Source organism: Apteryx mantelli, chromosome 7 (genome assembly GCF_036417845.1).
Source record: "Apteryx mantelli isolate bAptMan1 chromosome 7, bAptMan1.hap1, whole genome shotgun sequence".
Classification (NCBI taxonomy): domain Eukaryota; kingdom Metazoa; phylum Chordata; class Aves; order Apterygiformes; family Apterygidae; genus Apteryx; species Apteryx mantelli.
Genome location: NC_089984.1, coordinates 29,805,921 through 29,822,079, shown reverse-complemented (window position 1 = coordinate 29,822,079; position 16,159 = coordinate 29,805,921). Strand labels below are relative to the sequence as shown.

Here is a 16,159-nt window from a genome sequence, read left to right as displayed (position 1 = left end):
GAGGAGCCGGGGAAACTGAGGCTCTGGTGGCTTCTTCTCTCCCACTCGTTTGTCCCCGTGGCCAAAGCGTTCCTGGGGGTGACGCCCTACAGCAGGGAGTCCCGCAGATTAACGGGGGCGAAGACGGGAGGGTCCGGCAGCGGGTTCCCTCGCTGCCCCGGACCCCGCGCTGGGAAAAGGCCGTGAGCAGCCAGAGACCCCGCGGGGACGGTCCTGCCCCCAGGTGCCCCCGGCCGCCCCTTCGCAGGGCAGAGGGGCCCCAGCCGGCTCCGTCCCCGCCGCTTCAGCCCCTCTGCGGAGCGGGGGCCGCGGGGACCCCGGCGGGGAAGGGGTGCCCGGCAGCTGGGCCGGGGGGGCCGGGACGCGGGCCCGGAGGAGGGCGGGGGGACTCGCGTTTCGCTCTGACATCACGGCCCGTGTCGGCGGAGCCCCGGCGCCAGCAGCCCCGCTGCCGCCGAAGCCATTGCGCGCCGGCGCCTGCACCGGGGCGGCCGAGAGCCCCCGCGCCGGCCCCCCCCCCCCCCGTCGCCGGCAGCCCCCGGTAAGTGACGGCGCGCGGGTGGGCAGCTCGCGCCCGTGGCGCTTGGGGGACCCTGGGCTGCCCCTTCCCCTGGGCTCAGCCGGCACCCCCAAAGCACCCCAAAGCCGGCCCTCGGCTGGCTCCGGAGCTCCCCAGGCACGGGGAGCCGGCGACCAACTCTGTGCGTGTTTTCCCCTTTTCTGGCCCCCCGTCCCCATCCCCTTCCCCGTTCGGGGCTGGAGCCTTTCCAAGGGCTCGTCCTGAACGCCCGGGGTAGGGAGGGCTGGAGGGGGGCTCGGCTCAGCACCCCCTGCCCCCTCCTGCCCGCCGTGCCCCGGGGGCCCTGGTAAACAGGGCGAAGCTTTGCAGTCCCCAGGAGCTTTTGTCCCCCCCGGGGGTCTGGGTAACCTTGCCAACCCGCCGGCCCCGCTGCCCCCCATCGCCCCCCACCCCAGCTGTGGGCTGCGTTGGGCGGCCGCGGGCCGGGGAAGCACCGGGATCTGGGGGTTAGAGCCGGCTGGGGCTGCGGGGGGGGCCGGAGCTGGCGGCTTGCTGCTTGCAGCTGGGCAGCCCGGACGCCTGGGCTCCCTCCCCAGCCCTGACTCGTGTGTGCTGGGTGGCCGCGCAGGTGACGGTAGGTTCACAGGGGAAGGCAGCAGGGGCGTAATTCGGGGGCTGAGGGATGCTTGCGAAGGGGCTCGGTTCATCACCAGCCCCTCCAGGGACAGGGACGGGGTCTGAGGTCCCCTGGCAGAAGCGGGAAGCAGGGCGCTCTGCTTGCCCGGGGGGGGGGGGGGTGTGACACAGGGACCCCGGTGTGCCAGCGCAGTCTGACCACGCTGGGTCTGCTGCCCTGCCACTGACTGTCCACTTGTGCACTGAGTTCCCCCATGCTCAGCTGCAGCTGTCTGTGAGATAACTGGGGGTTTCACAAAGTTTCCTAGGGGGAAGTGAACGTTTCAGCCCCCCGCTCAGCATCCCATGGCAGGAGCCTGGTTTAAGAGCTTGGTGGGAGGTGGGAACGGCAGGATGGGAAGGATGTAGCTGTGGGACTAGGTGCCAGGGGAGGCTGGGCCCAAGTCTCCCTCGTACGCTTGCACATCACGCAGCATTGCCAAGCCGGCCGGGAGCCAGAGGGATGGGAAATGCTCTCCGCATGGGTAACGCGCCCTCCCTCCTTGCAGGCCAGGATGGCTCCTCAGCCCTAGCCAGGGAGGCCAGCACAGTGCCGAAGGTCCGTGTCCAAGTGATGGTGGGACCGCATTTGGGGACCTGCAGCGAGGATGTCCGAAGCCAAGACCCTGAGCTGCTCTTGCCTCGTGCTTTCCTTGCTCTTTTTGCACTGGGCTTTGCTCCAGCCGGGCCGGGCTTTTCCCAGCACCTCCGACTACCTGCAGCGGGGCTGGCAACGGCTGCTGGAGGAAGGGGAGGGCTGCGCTGAGTGCCGGCCGGAGGAGTGCCCTGTGCCGCGTGGGTGCCTGGCTGGCACGGTGCGGGACGCCTGCGACTGCTGCTGGGAGTGTGCCAACCTGGAGGGACAGATCTGTGACCTGGACAACACCAACCACTTCTACGGCAAGTGCGGGGAGCACCTGGAGTGCCGGCTGGACGCCGGGGACCTGCGGCGTGGAGAAGTGCCCGAGCCCCAGTGCGCCTGCCTCTCCCACTTGGCCTTGTGCGGCTCCGACGGGAAAACCTACGCCCAGATCTGCAGGTTCCTGGAGGTCGCCCATGCCCACCCCGACGCCAACCTCACCGTGGCTCACGAGGGCCCCTGCGAGTCAGGTAGCGAGCGGAGCTGGTGGGGCAGGGGGAGGGAGGCTTGTGTCCCAGGGAAGCATCCTCTTCCCGCTGCAATGCAGGATCAGGCATCTCCAGATGTGGGGGGATCTGGAATCTCCAGATGCGTGAGGGTGCATGGGCTGCTTCCACTGGGGCTGCTCCCGGCTCTCAGGAAGGGACGAGCAGGGGGACCTAATCGAAATATTTCGCCTGTGTGTCCACATGGACCCAGCAGCCCTGCACCATTGCCATCTGCTCACATGGCTCAGCGGATGGGGAATGGACACACGGATCCCAACAGCGGCAGGTCCCCACCTCGCGGGGCCCCTGTGGCTCTTCCCACTCCGCTGCTCCGGGGCAGCCCGTGAGGATCTGGCCGGTAAAGGTCTGGAAGCAGCTTTGCCAAGACAGTGCAGAATTTATGGGAAGCAGAAAATCCTGCTGAAACGCATGGGAAAGTTCCAGGGAATTGTTAGCGAATTCTTGGCTTCGGCACAGCATTGTTGGAAATAGGGCTGACTTGGTGCACGCTTGTCTTGTCGCTCCCAAGAAATACGGCTTCCCTGCTCCCTCCCCGAGATCTTCCTCCTGCAAATGGAAACCTGGGTCAGTTTAACTTGGTGGTGTGCTTTCCATCCCCCATTTAAAACTCTGCTTGGGTTTGGGGGCCAGGGCCGGGGGGGAGAGTCTGTTTTGGGGAGGCCCCGCACCAGTGTCGCACAGCGCAATCCCCACAGTCCAAGGGCGGCCAAGGTTGCCTATATTTTCTGTAGCTCCTTGTCTCCTCGGGTTTTTCCCCCAGGTGTATTTGGAGGTGTCATCCTCTCCTGCCTGCCGAGACAGGATCCTCTCGTGCCGTGGGTTGGGATCCCTGTTCGGGCCGGGGTAGGAATTGCTCTCCTTGCTGGCAGCAGCTCTGTTCCTCCCAGGAAGGGGCCTGAAACATGGAGATATTGGCTATGTATGTCAGCCGGGGAACTGCTAACTCCCTCTAATTGCCGTCATGATCCCAGGGCCAGAGCAGAGGTCCGATTCGGCTGAAAGTCAATTGATCTTCTTCTCCCCCCGACTAGTTTCAAGCTGGGTGAGAGCCCTGAGCTGCTCACTCCGCGTTTAGCTTGGTCATGGACTCCTCCAAAGCAGCTGTAACTGTTGGCTGCAAGCCTTTGCCACCACCCAGATGACTGCGCTCTGCCTTTCGTCGCCGGCAGCAGCCGGGGTCCCCGGCTGGCTATCTGTCCCAGGGGGGGCTGCTAGCGTCAGCTCCCCCCATGAGGACCCGGCTGCTGCTCACTCGTGGTGCTGCTCCAGGACAGGCGAGAAAAAAGGGGGGGTCGTGCATCCAGAAAGGAGGAGAAGCATCGTGTTAGGGGATCAGGCTGTGCCGGCCACGCAGGACCCTCTTCCCTTTCCTCAGCTGTCCAGTTCCCTTCTGCCTTTCCTCTGCAGGAGAAACGCGCTCCCATTCCACACAAAAGCTTTGATTTGTAGCATTGCTGTTATTATTCAACCATTTCCACTATTGCCTGCTGAGTTTTAAAAAGCAGGAGACAGTCCAAGCCTTTTTCCAGTGCTTTTTCCATGCCAGGTAGCCCCATCGACTCTGGCCTGCTCCCTGGCGCGTGCCTGAGTCTGCAGGCAGCCGCCGGAAGCCCTGCGCAGCTCTCGCTTGGACATGCACCCGGCATCACTGACAGACCCCAAAAGCCGGGGCATGGGCATCCCTGGGGCCGCAGGGCTGCCGAGTGCAGGGTGCTGGGACCGAGGAGAGGTCAAACAAGAAAGCAGGAGAGCCGTCCACCCCGGGCCGACCGCAGCCTCGCTGCCCCACCACCGGGGGGGTGCGCTGGAGCTGACGGGGGATGCGGGACTTGTCCGTGGCTGCCCCTTCTCCCCCGCTGTGGGCCGATGGGCTTATTTTGCGGCATCAGCAACAAAAGCCCTCGCCACATGCTTCTCCCATCGGGACACGAGCCGCCTGTTGCTCTTGGACACGTTTCAGAGCTGGGACCGTTCTTGGGAGACCCAGGCAAGGGAGAGGGGCTGGTTTTGTGGCAAGGACCAGGGCCAGGGCAGGAAATTCCAGCAGCCCTTGGCTCCTCTTGCAAGCGAGGGGCTGCGTGCTCGCCGGGGGCCCAGCACCCGGCCTGAGCACCCTGCCCGCAGCAGCACAGCCCTGGTGGGTGCAAGCCGGCAGGCCCAGGGATGTAGGCAGCGGGTGCAGAGGTGGCCCTGGCTCTCCCACCCCAGGCCTGTCCTGTGCTGAATGTGGGATGTCCACTGCCTCCTGCCCTGCATCCCTGCAAATGGCCCCGGTGGGATGGGCTCCATCCTCTCTCCCGTGCTGGGAGCTCTGTGCCAGGCCCTGCTGTGTCCCCCTCGCCAGCACTGCCAGGCATCAGGGGACCCGCAAGGTCCTGAGAGACCGGCTGAGTGGTGGGACCTCTCCCCCTGCGGCTCTGGTGTCTTGGCTGAGCCCACGCTGACCTCCTATCTCACCCCCTTCCACTCTCCATCACCCAGAGCCTCAGATCACATCTCCTCCCTACGACACGTGGAACATCACCGGGCAGGACGTCATCTTTGGCTGCGAGGTCTTTGCGTACCCCATGGCGTCCATCGAATGGAGGAAGGATGGCACAGAGATGCTGCTGCCAGGAGATGACCCCCACATCTCTGTCCAGGTAAGGGGTTTGCTTGGAGCCCTGCACCCAGACCCAGGGTGGCCAAGCCCTTCCCAGAGCTCCTGGGCGACCAGCACCTCCAGGTGGTCACCCTTTGCACGTGGCCGAACCTGGATGCCTGGGATGAAAAGAGGTGACCACAGAGCTGAGCCAGAGCTGGTGTCTTGGGGGTAGGAGATATCAACATAACTTTCTTCTGCAAATTTCTCCAGCTGTTTTTGAACTCATACACCTTATCTAGCATCCGGAGTGTCCTGCAGCAAGGAGTTCCCTAGCTTCACTCCCTGTGGGAGGAAGTCTTTTGTTTGCTTTGCCTGCTGGCTTCATTCAATGGACTAGAAGACCTCCTGAGGCCCCTTCCAACCTGAATTATCCTACAATCCTGCAAGGAGGCTCAGAGAGTCCCTGTGCTTTTCTGTGCCCTTCACTCCGAGCAGGGCTCCCTCCTATGCCGGCACACCCAGAGGGTCAGCAACCTGCCCACGGCTGGCCCCAAATATAGTGCAGAGGAAGTGCCGGTGGCAGCCAGCCGGGCCGTACCCAGCTATTAGCGGGTGCGGGCAGAGGTGCAGGAGGCCGTGCACCACTGTTAGCAACCAGCGAGGAGGAAACTACGGTCGGGTGGATGGGGGAGCCAGGGAAGCAGGCAGGACCCAGCACCGTTGCGGGGGGATGTGGCAGTCCCCTTCCATCGGGTCTGACCTTCATGCTACCCCGTACCCCATCACAGCGTCCAGTCAAGGACCTTCTCTCCAGGCAAGGCTAGCCGGCTGGTGTCAAGTGCTGGAGGAAACTCAGCTGTCCTCCACCCTCGGCCATAATAGCAGCCTGCAACCCAGCTGCAGCCCAGCTGGGTCAGGAAAAGGTTATTTCTTGCTGGAGACAAACAGAAGATTACATGCTTGGAGTTGCAGCAGCCCTGGGACCTTGCTGGCTCCCGAATCGGGGAACTCCGGTCTCCTCCAGGGCTGGCCATGCCTCATGTGAAACCCCAGCAGAGTTTGTGGGGGGACCTCACCTCTCTCCTGCAGGTCCTTCTGCCAGTTTGCCAGTGGTGGCTGGCCACCTCCCCACCTCCATCTCACCGCCCTGTACGCCCTGTCCCACTCACCCAAACACAGCCTTTTCTGACCCGCTGACGTGGCTTTTCCACATTGCCGGCAGCGCCTGGCTTGTAGCCCAGCGGAAGGGAGAGCCCAGCACCCCGTCGGCAGAATAGCTCGACCCTTTAGATGTAACCTAGCTCTGGCTGGACGTCCTGCCCTTGCCTGAGCCGTGTCCAAGTGACGGAGCTGTGTCCGAGGACGAGAGCCAGAAGGACCTATTAGATCGTTGACTCGCTGTTAGAGCCCTGGCGAGGGGATGTTGCTCTGCTGCTCTGCTTGGCCCCTGGAGCAGGGCTGGTGGGGACCGGCCCTGCTGGGACCCTGGCCTCAGCCCCCAGGATGGACGTGGGCATGAAACTCACTTGTGGGGCAGGAGCAACATGATGGAGACCTATTTGTCCAACGTTTTAGTGATGTTTCTTTCAAGTTAAACTGTCCACACTGGACTCCACACCCATCTCTGCATCCTCCCTCCGCAGGGTGCTGCTGCCCCTGGGGATCATGGTGACCTGGGGCACATCCAGGCATCTGGGGCATGTCCCCAGGGACCTCACGACAGGGGTCCTGCTCAAAGAAAGCGATCCCGGGCCCTCCCGCAGGCTGCACCCGCCTGCAATGAGGTGTCCCCTCACCTGGCCCTCCTTGGGCAGTGGGAAAGGGGAAGGTCTGCATCCAGGGGTCCGTGCCTGCCCCTGGAGTGGTGCTTAGGGGGGAACAGAGAGTTTCCCTGGGCCTGCGTCACCTTTCCCATCCCTCCCAGTGCAGCCTGGTGGGAAATCCCGCGCGGGACTCTCCTAGCCCCTGGGCTAACGGAAAGCCCCCTCCTCTTGCAGTTCAGGGGCGGCCCCCAGAAATATGAAGTGACCGGCTGGCTCCAGATCCAGGGCGTACGTGTGACAGACGAAGGCACCTACCGCTGCTTCGCCAGGAACAAGGTCGGCGAGGTGGTGGCGTTAGCCAGCCTGACCGTCCTCACGCCAGGTGAGCACAGGGACACCGTGCCCTTGTCCCCATCCCCTGCCACCGCTCGCTGAGGGCTTCCCGAGGCGATGGGGCTACTCGGGGTCTGCAGCGGGCTCTCCTGCATGGGTTTTCCCTGGATGAAGGGCTTGGAGGGCTCTGCTAAGGGAGAAGGAAAACTGAGGCATCCCCCAGCCTCACCAGTATAGCCCGTTCTTGCAGGGATGAGGAGGGGATCCATGGGCAGGTTGCACTGGTGTAGTGGGCGCTGTGGGGCTGGCAGTCCTGGGCCAAGGAGCCGTGGGGCCATGCGTGACGGTGCCCCAGCAAGCAGCCTGGCCCCGGCTCGCCTTTGGTCCCTGGGAATCGGGGCGTATCGGGGACCCCCTGCCCCTGGGAGAAGGGGGCTGAGCGTGCACCCGGGGGGGGGCAATGACACTTCGTCCCTGCGCTGCCGTTTCAGACCAGCTCAACCTGACGGGCTTTTCCCTGCCGAAGCCCCGCACGACGCCTGAGGACTATGGGGAGAGCGAGGAGGACTATTACTAGCCTGGAGACGGGACAGGCGGCTGCGGAGATCACCGTTTGGGAGAGAGTCCGGCCTTGCCCCGCGGTGGCCGTTCCCGGGGCACGGGGACGTCTCCGGAGAGGACATCCCCCAGCCCAAAACTCCTTCTCTGACCAGTCCTGGCCCAGGAGCCTCTTCCTCGGGGTGGGGGACAGCGTGACACGCGCCTTTGCCGGGGATGCTGTGGGGCCTCGGGGGGCTGGCTATCCCCGGGGACAGTGCGCGTGGCCACCGTGGGTACCGCTCTTGGCTGCTCTGCTGGGAAATCCCACCGAGCTGCCGCTGGCCTCCGGGGGCCCTGCGCGAAGGGTCCCGGGGAAGCCGGTGCGGAGGGCTGGACACCGGCGGCGGCGCTCGGTGCGTCACCCCCGGGGCCGATCTGCGCCCGCCGAGGGCAGGAGACAGCCCTGCTCCCTCCCCAGGGCCAAGGGACCTTGTTGCCCAAACATCCCTCTTTCCCACTGAGTTTTTAACCACCGAAGGAGTGATTTGAGAAACCGGATGTTTGCGGTTTTCGCCGCTGTCTTTGCTCCCCCGGACGACGCTGGCCCAAACACCGGCGTGGTCAGAACCGCTTTGGCCTTTCCAGACCGACTTCGTGCTTCCCCTCCCAAGCAGCTCTCTGTTCTGACGTGCCAGTTAATGCTAGTAAAATACTCGTGTAGGTCAAAGCTGACGCAGGCTGACCCTGACCGTCCCGTATCTGCCAGGATTATTCTAGGGGTGAGAGAGGGTGCGAAAACATCGGGTTTTGCCTTGCTTTGCGGGCAAAGGAGTTCTGTGCCTGCCCCAGCGCTCACGGGGGGGGTCCTGCCATGGGTCGGGCCCCCTCCCCTGCAGGCCCCCCCGGTCCGTCTCGCATCAGGATGCTGCTCCGTGCCCCGCGCAGGCTGGGGAGGGCCCTTCCCCGCGGGCGTCCCGGGGCAGAGCTCACATTCAAGGGGCGCTTTGCCCCCCCAAACCAGCAGCGATCGCGGGACCCGCAGGGCTGTGAGCGCAGGGCTCCCTGTGGGCCAAACTGCTCCTGGTTACCCAGGCCCGGCTCAGGGAGGTCTTGAGCTGAGGCGCAAAGCCAGACCCCAAAGGGAAGGGCTTGGCCCGTCCCCAGCGGGAGCGGGCAGGCTGCGACCGGGCAGCTTTCCTCTTTTCTTCCTCTTTCTCTCGAGAGCTGGCTCAGACGGGGCAATTACGGCGTCAAAACCTGAGCTACCAAATAAAAGGGATTTGTCTGGAGTTGGCAGCGGACCGAAATTCCTGCAGCCGGTGCGGCTGGAGGCGCAGCCCCTGCTCCGCAGCCTGCCGGGGACGCCGCCAGCAGCGCCTGCCGTCGCGCGTGTCCGCGGGGGCCGGCATCCTGCGCCCCTTCCCCTCCGTTAGCAAGCTCTTCTTCCCTCCTGGCAGAAGTGAGGGAGCTGGGGCTGCTCCTCTCCGCGAAAGAGGGTGAAGCCCACTCTGTGCAGCGCTGCGAAGAGCCCAAGGGTCGGCGGATGCTCCTGACTGGTGGCAGCTTGGGGACAAGCCCGCGGTGGGTCTGCCGTGGCGCAGAGGGGCTGGGACCCTCCTGCGTGCCCTGCCATGGCATCCAACCTGTGTCCGTGGGCGGTGGGGATTGTCCCTTCTTTGCTGTTATTTCCTATTTTTTGGGTGGAGAACCTGTTTTTGGAGAACCTGGGCCATTTTCACCGGTCCTCGCCCCCCCTTGCCCTCGCTCGCGCACGACGCGCTTGGTGGAATTGGGCCACGTTCAGGCCGAGGCCGTGGCCGGGAAACCCGAGAGCGTCCCGGCGTTTCGGCAGGCGAGACGAGGCGCCCGGCCGGACCCGCTCGCCGGGCCGCCTGGCCTGGCCGCCCGCCAGGGCTGCCATGCCAACCCTCCCCGGGGCCAGCTCTCCCCTTGCCAGCCCTGCCCGCGCCGGCACGAATCCAGGTCGCGGCGCCTGCGGTCGGAGCCTGCCCGGGGCTGGGGGTGCGAGACTGGCTCTCCGTGTGCCGAGGCTCTGCGCGGCGATCCCTGGGCAGGGGCGATCATTCGCCTTTTGGCATCGGTCCTCAGCTCCGCACCCGGCAGCTATGGCCGGGGGATGCTGTCACCTCCTGAGGCCAAGGGGCCTCGAAGGACGGTGGGGACGTGGCGGGTGCAGGCGGAGCAGAGCAGCCCCAGGGGCACGGAGGGGGCTGGCGGGGTCTCCAGGGCCCCTGCGCTGGCTCCTGACCTCGCCGCTTGCAGCCACTGAAAAATTAAAGGAGCCAATATCCCTGCACAGCTGGAATCGGTCACTGCCACAGAGCTTAATTGAGGTTATTTGTTGCCTCTCAAAACGTTTGGGCAGCTCTGCCGCGAGCTGCTCGGCTGCTTCCCGCAGCCCCAGCCCTGCTGGGAGCTCCTCGCCCCTCTCCCGCCAGCACCGGGGCTGCCCTGGGGTGTCCCCAAATCCCAGAGAGCGCATGGAGGGAGGGAGGGAGGGAGGGCACCTCTCCCGGTGTCTGCAGGCCGAGCATCGCCTGGTGTCCATATGGGGACGGGGGGAGCCTGTCCCTGGGGACCGGTGCCCAGCCCTGGAGCACCTCCACCCTCTGGCAGCATCCGGGGCCGAATCCCTCCCCTGCCGCCCCGCTGTCTGCGGCGGGATCCCGGCCCGCGGCGGCGCGGCCGTGGGTGGGGGCCCGAGCAGCGCCTGCCAGCCCAGCTGCCTGCGCTCGCCGCAGCAGCGCGGCCCAGATGTCGCGCTGACGTCAGGGCTGGGGTCGGCCCGCTGGACCGGGAAACGCTAACGTGGCTGCCGGCCCCGGGCAGGCGCCGACCCCCGGCACCTCCCGGCCGCCGGGTGCACACGCATCCCCAGGCACCGAAGGTCACGGCAAGGCGGAGGGCAAAAAAAGAGGGGCTCACCCTACCGGCACCTGAAAGAGCCCCAAAACACAAGCTAACGGCAGCCAAAAATATGGTGTTAAAAGGCATCAGACCCCAAACCATTGCGGGGGCAGGCACAGAAGTGGCCTTGCTCTGCCGGAGCAAACATTTTGGCCACCGCTGTTGGGTACTTGCAGATTTTGGTGCTATGGGGGAAATTCAGCTAAAACAGCTCCTCTAAAGGCTCCAGATCAGGTGTTTTCAGCCCCACACCGGTGCTTCTTGCGTTCAGTCCATGCTACAGGCTGCCAGCGGGACTTTGGCTCATCCCATCACTCCTGCCTCCAGGGTGGGATACATCCATCACTGCTGTGTGCCCCAGACTGCTCCAGGGACCGCTGTGGGCCAGGAGGCCACAAAGATGGTCAGTGGCTGATCCAGGGGTCACACCAGGGTGCCACGGTCCCCTACCAGCCAGCCCGACACCCCCGGTGCCTGCCCCATCCCTTGCCAGCTCCCCAGTGCTGCCCAGAGCATGCCTGGAGGCATGCACCAGGAGCAGCCATCAAACCACTGCGTTTTGTGGTCTGCTGTCAAAATCCCACCAGATCTGGAAGACAAAGATGGTCCACTGGTGAGAACAGGCTGCTGCTGTCCTTCACCCTTCCCAAGGGATGGGACGGAGCCTCGAGGCCAGATCCTGGGGCAGGGTCCCAGCCTGGCTGGGACATTCACCAAAGGGGTTGGCGTGGAGGGAAGTGGGTGGGCTGGGGGTACCCAGCGAAGTCGGTCCTATCGCTCATCTCTAGCACAGAGCGAAGGATGGGACCGGTGAGAGGAAGAGCTGGAAGGATGCCCATGGGCGGGCCGTGACGCCTGGGGGTGCGCAGCCTCCCCAGCAGTGCCCAGCCCTGGCAGCCCGAGGGGAAGGGGAGCAGGGCCGGGAGGCTGGGGTTAAGCCTTGCGGGCACCACGGCTTCGCCCTGACTCCTGGCCGCTGCTGCCAGCCAGGCGTACAGGGGAATATGGCTCCAGCCTCCCGGCAGGGCAGCCTGGCTTCCCCTCTGATGCAGAGGCTGCCGTGGGCAGAGGGTGTCCCGAGAGAGCTGGGATGCTGCGACCTGCCCCTGTCCCTGGACCAAAGCAGGAGAAACATCTGGGACTCCATCCCGGAGTCCAGATTTGGGCCACCGGAGTGATTAGCCGCTAAACAGTGCCATCTCCTGGCAAAGCCCCCAGCCACGCTGTGACCTGCAGGCGGCTGGACAGACAGTGAAGGTGCCTGAATTCAGCCTTATGCACCCTTTGGGCTTGCAGGCACTGCCAGTCCCACACCGTCCCCTCCTTGCTGTCCCCCGAGGCCCCGGGGAGCAGCTGTGCCTCGCTGCAGGGCGACGCAGGCCCTAGGGATGTGGGGCATTTAACCACCCCGGGGAGGCTTGCGGGAAGCAGAACATCTCCTTCGCACCGACTTTGGGCGGCTGCGGTGGAAGAAACAGACAGCTCGGACGGGGCATAGCCTGGAGATGCTCAGCTGTTGCCCTCGCTGTGCACTTCAAATCGGGGCTGCAAAATGGTCAAAACCCCTCGTGGGCAGCCTGCCCATCCCCCAGTGCTGTTGGCATCTCCCACTGGGAATTCGATGGTTTCTGATGGGGATCTCAGCACTCCTGAGCCAAATGCTGGTCACTCCGGAAGGAAACTTGCACCACTGCAACCTCGCTTTGCTCATGGGTAAACTGAGGCTCAAAGTGACCAGGTGTTAGGGACTAAATCAGCATCAGGGAGGCATGTGGGGCAGAGCGCCAGCTACACCCATGACTTCTGTCCCGAACTGGTCCCCATCCTGGAGCCATTCCCTTGTGGCCTCCACATAGCACCATTTCACCCTGCTGTGCGGGTTCAGACAGAGAGAAAAGAGCAAGGGCACTTCCCCGCCTCCACCCAGCACTTATGCCATCTGATAAATAAAATGGAAATAAATCCTCCTGCGTTTGCAGCAAATAGGTCTCCACGGGGGGTTGCTTTCAATAATTCAAATGCTGTTGCAGAGCAGAGCCCACGCCAATGGGTTTTAATAAACACAGCCATAATGTGACATGCAATTTATTATTAAGCTTAAAACAGGAAGCAAAGAGTTTAATAAAAGCACCGGGCTCCCCATATCAGTCACTGAAAGCAGGCAGGGGTGCTGGCTCTGGGTTTTGCGGAGCCAAGGCTGGCTGAGCCGGCTGCGAAGGCGCGCGGACCCAGGGCTCGCTTTGCCTCGTGCCCTCCAAGCTGAGACTACAGGGGCATTAGGCAGAGGCACAGCCTTGAAGCAGCCTCCCAGGACAAGGCCATCACAGTATGCTTGCAAGGACAGGTTAAAGCTCCTTCCTTGCTCACAGTCCCAAAGCTCACACCCCAAACTGCCTCACCGGCAAAGCATATTAGAGCCAAACACATCTTCACCTGGGATTTGGTTTCCCTGATGGCTCCAATCTCAACTTCAGCCTTTTTGTTTCCTAGTCAGTGACTTTCTGGGAGAGTGAGACAGAAAAAAACAACAACAGAAACCCCCAAGAGACCTTCCCACCCACAGCCCTTCCTAAATCAGCTTCACCTGGGCAGCCCTGCCCTGCTCTACCCTCACCGCCCCGGGGTTGCCTTTAAAAGCAAGCACAGGAGGGCTGGCTGTCCTTTTTGCTGTCCCTGCTCTGCTCTGGGCTTGCTCCTACAGAGATCAGTCCAGCATCTGGAAGAAAGGTCAGAGGTGGTGTGGGGGCTGCCCACGTTCTTCCTTGTGGAAATGGGGCTCATGTAACTGTCCCAAGCCCTGGTTATGGGGGGAATGGTCTCAAGGAAAGGAAGCTCCCTAAACACAACCTTTGTTTTTGATGTATTAGACAGCAGAGCTTCCCCTTCCCTGCAAGGCTATGGAAACATGAGCATCATCCCAATAGAGCCAAACACCAGCCCTGGGTGGGCCAGGGAAGCCAGGCTGGGTAGAGCAGGCACTTGCAGCTCCTTCCAGCAGAGCAAGCAGCATCCTATCTTAAAAAGGGTTTTCCAGCTAGGGTTCCAGCTTAGGTTGCCACAGGCTGTAATGCCCACCAGCTTCTGCTAGCATCAGTGCCTTGCTCAAGCCCATTGTAAAAAGGCTTTAATTTGATATGGCTTTTCTTGTGCTGTTTTTGTTAAAATCCCCATTGCCTCATGGGGCTTTAAAAGCCCAAGGACTGTTGACATGATACTGCGTGTCTGCTTCAAAGGTTGTGAGTGGGACATTGAACCTAGATCTGGTGATGCTAGTGGAGGGACATGCTGTCTAGCCTGTCCCTTTGACCTGACTATCCAGGAGTGGCTGGTGGGCATCAGCTTGAGGAGGGCTGAAAGGCCAGCACAGTCCTTGACATGAAGGAGCAGGGATAACCTTGCAGTGCAGGTGGTTCTTGGCTTTCACCGTGCTCAGCTGGGGAAAGGACCTGGCCTAGTGGTCCGTGGAGATGCTCTGGTTACATCTCAGCTTGCGTGTTTGTCTGTTGGCTTGGATGGTGAGGATGGAGCTCTACAGTGTCTGAACTGGGTGTCAACGAGATGAGACTGCGGGGCTGGAGGGTGCCAGGATGGTGTCTCATGGGTTTAAGGTAGGGCTAAGAAGGAAGGACTGTTTTGCTGTGCACAGTAAATGCCCTTCCCCTGATTTGGCTGCTAAAGCCAGGGCTGTGAGTGCTGGAGGTGGCTCAGGCATCCTTCACTTGGTTTTGACCTTGGAGGTCCCTCCCCTGGCATTGTGGTGAGCTTATGTCCTGGGTCTAGTTCCTGCATCCAGCACAGCTCCTCTCAGACCTGGCATTTCCCTCCGCGCTGGGGGCTGGAGATAGGTGTGGGGCTGGGGTCCTTCCCTCCTGGGAAGCGCTGGGGGGACAGGAAGAGGAAGGCTGAGCTGGAGCAGGAAAATAACCTGTGTCTGAGCATGACCCTGCTCCTTGAGGCTGTGGAGAGCACAGGTAGCCCTCTGGAGAGTGCTGGCTTCAGTCACTCCTGACACCTGGGGTGGGTTATCTCTGAAGAAAGGAGGTGCTCAGCAGGGACCTGTCTTATCAGTGAGCCGGGGAGCTGGTTGCTGTCTCTCCTCGCAGTGTTCTCTGCCCTGGGGCTGCTCTCTGTCACTTCTCTGCTCTGTAACAGCCGGAGGCAGGCGGAAATGGGAACCTCTGTGCCTGGTCCCTGCCGGAGCGCACTGTTTCGGAAGTGGGGGGTATCTGGCTTGCAATTACTGCGCCTTTGGCTTGGCAGGCCTCAAAGTGTGAGTGATGGGGCCTCTGCAGAGCAGATCCTGAGCCTCCGTGGGTTAGAGAGTGCTCACACCAGTCAGCAGCTGCCCCAGCTGCAGAGCCAGACCCTCTGCCTGGGCTCTGCTGGTTTGGGAGCATGGGATGCAGGGGGCAAGGGACATGGGGCAGCCCTTTAGGCACAGCAATATTTGGATGCTAGTGACCATCCTGAAATATAATCTGGCTGGGCGTCCACCTCCAAAACATGGACTGAGCTCTCCTCTGGTTACAACCTTCCTCTTCCAGCCACAGCTGGGAGGAGATGGGGGAAGCAGTGCCAGACCCAAGTCTCCTATTCCCATCCATCCTTTCTTCTTTGCAGCTGCCTGTTGCTGTACGTGGTGGGAGGACAGGGCAGCTGTCCAGCCTCTGGCCAAGGCCATGTGCCAGTCCTCTTCCAGGAGAGCTCAGGTAGGATGGAAAAATGCATAAAAAGCTGCTGCTGCATCTTGGCAAGGGCGAGTGGGACCACAGGGGACTTGGATCCCTCGTCTGGGGTGTCCTATGGGTACAGCCACAGGTTTGATTGAACCCTCTGTGTTTGTACATAGAAAACCACCAGCTTCAGCCCTTTATCCTTCCCTGGCATGAAACAAGGCCACAAGAGCTGCTGTTGCAAGCTGGAGCTGATAGCAAAAGAGCATGAGAAGATGGTTTGTGAAGTTGCGGGCCCATGCTCACCCATTGTCGTTCAGTCCTGTTCCTCTCTAGCAGCCACCTCTGGGTCTGTCCTGCTTGGTCCATGCCATGATCCTCACCCTTCATCTGGTCAGGCTGAGAAAGCTCTTAGATGATCATCTGGTGGTCTCACTCATTTTGGGTGGGTCTGTGTGCCAGGGGTGGCAGGGAGCCACTGGGCTGCTGTGCTTGTCAGATGGGAGCAGCAGTTTCATGACCAGCGTTTTCAGGAGGGAGGACAGGCAGCTCTGGTGGATGGAGAGGCCAGAAGTGTATTGCTAAATCCAGCTCAACAGGGCTCACTTTAAACGTGAGGAGAGGGCCTTAAAGCACTGAGTATGTTAGGATGGTGTCCTCTGGCCTCAGAATGAGTCCCAAGCTCAACTCTCCCACAGCCAGCTTGCCCTGGCCTTGGGGAAGGAAGGGTTAAATGCTGCAGGTCTTGGCAAAGCAAGTACTCCTCCAAAAAGCTACCCAAGTGCAGGACCTCCCCTCTGCCCCCACCCTTATCCATCTTTCTTATCTGCCATGGGCAAGAGCAGGGCATTTCCCCTCTTCGCCCTGACAAGGACCAGAGCTGGCGACAGGCGGAAGCCAGTGCTGGCTGCGTGTGGGGCTCGGGAGCTGCTCTGGGCGGAAGAGCGCTGGGCTGTGGTGGGGTGGCAAGGGGGCCTGGCTGCAGGTTGGCCTT

General features: G+C 62.3%; 1 protein-coding gene across 1 annotated transcript; it reads left to right on the top strand.

Moving 5' to 3' along the window:
* Positions 1 to 514: 514 nt before the first annotated feature.
* On the top strand, positions 515 to 8,296 carry KAZALD1 (Kazal type serine peptidase inhibitor domain 1). Its single transcript, XM_067299552.1, has 5 exons — positions 515 to 541; positions 1,705 to 2,305; positions 4,826 to 4,986; positions 6,926 to 7,073; positions 7,516 to 8,296. The coding sequence occupies exons 2-5, from the start codon at positions 1,804 to 1,806 to the stop codon at positions 7,599 to 7,601; spliced, it is 897 nt and encodes a 298-aa protein (XP_067155653.1). The 5' UTR covers positions 515 to 541; positions 1,705 to 1,803; the 3' UTR covers positions 7,602 to 8,296.
* Positions 8,297 to 16,159: the final 7,863 nt, after the last annotated feature.

What these genes read in the sequence shown, in the direction of transcription:
- KAZALD1 (XM_067299552.1), top strand. Translation starts at nt 1,804, where the DNA reads ATGTCCGAAGCCAAGACCCTGAGCTGCTCTTGCCTCGTGCTTTCCTTG. An exon ending in CGAGGGCCCCTGCGAGTCAG is followed by an intron (nt 2,306 to 4,825) that starts GTAGCGAGCGGA and finishes TCCATCACCCAG; the next exon opens with AGCCTCAGATCACATCTCCT. An exon ending in CCTGACCGTCCTCACGCCAG is followed by an intron (nt 7,074 to 7,515) that starts GTGAGCACAGGG and finishes CTGCCGTTTCAG; the next exon opens with ACCAGCTCAACCTGACGGGC.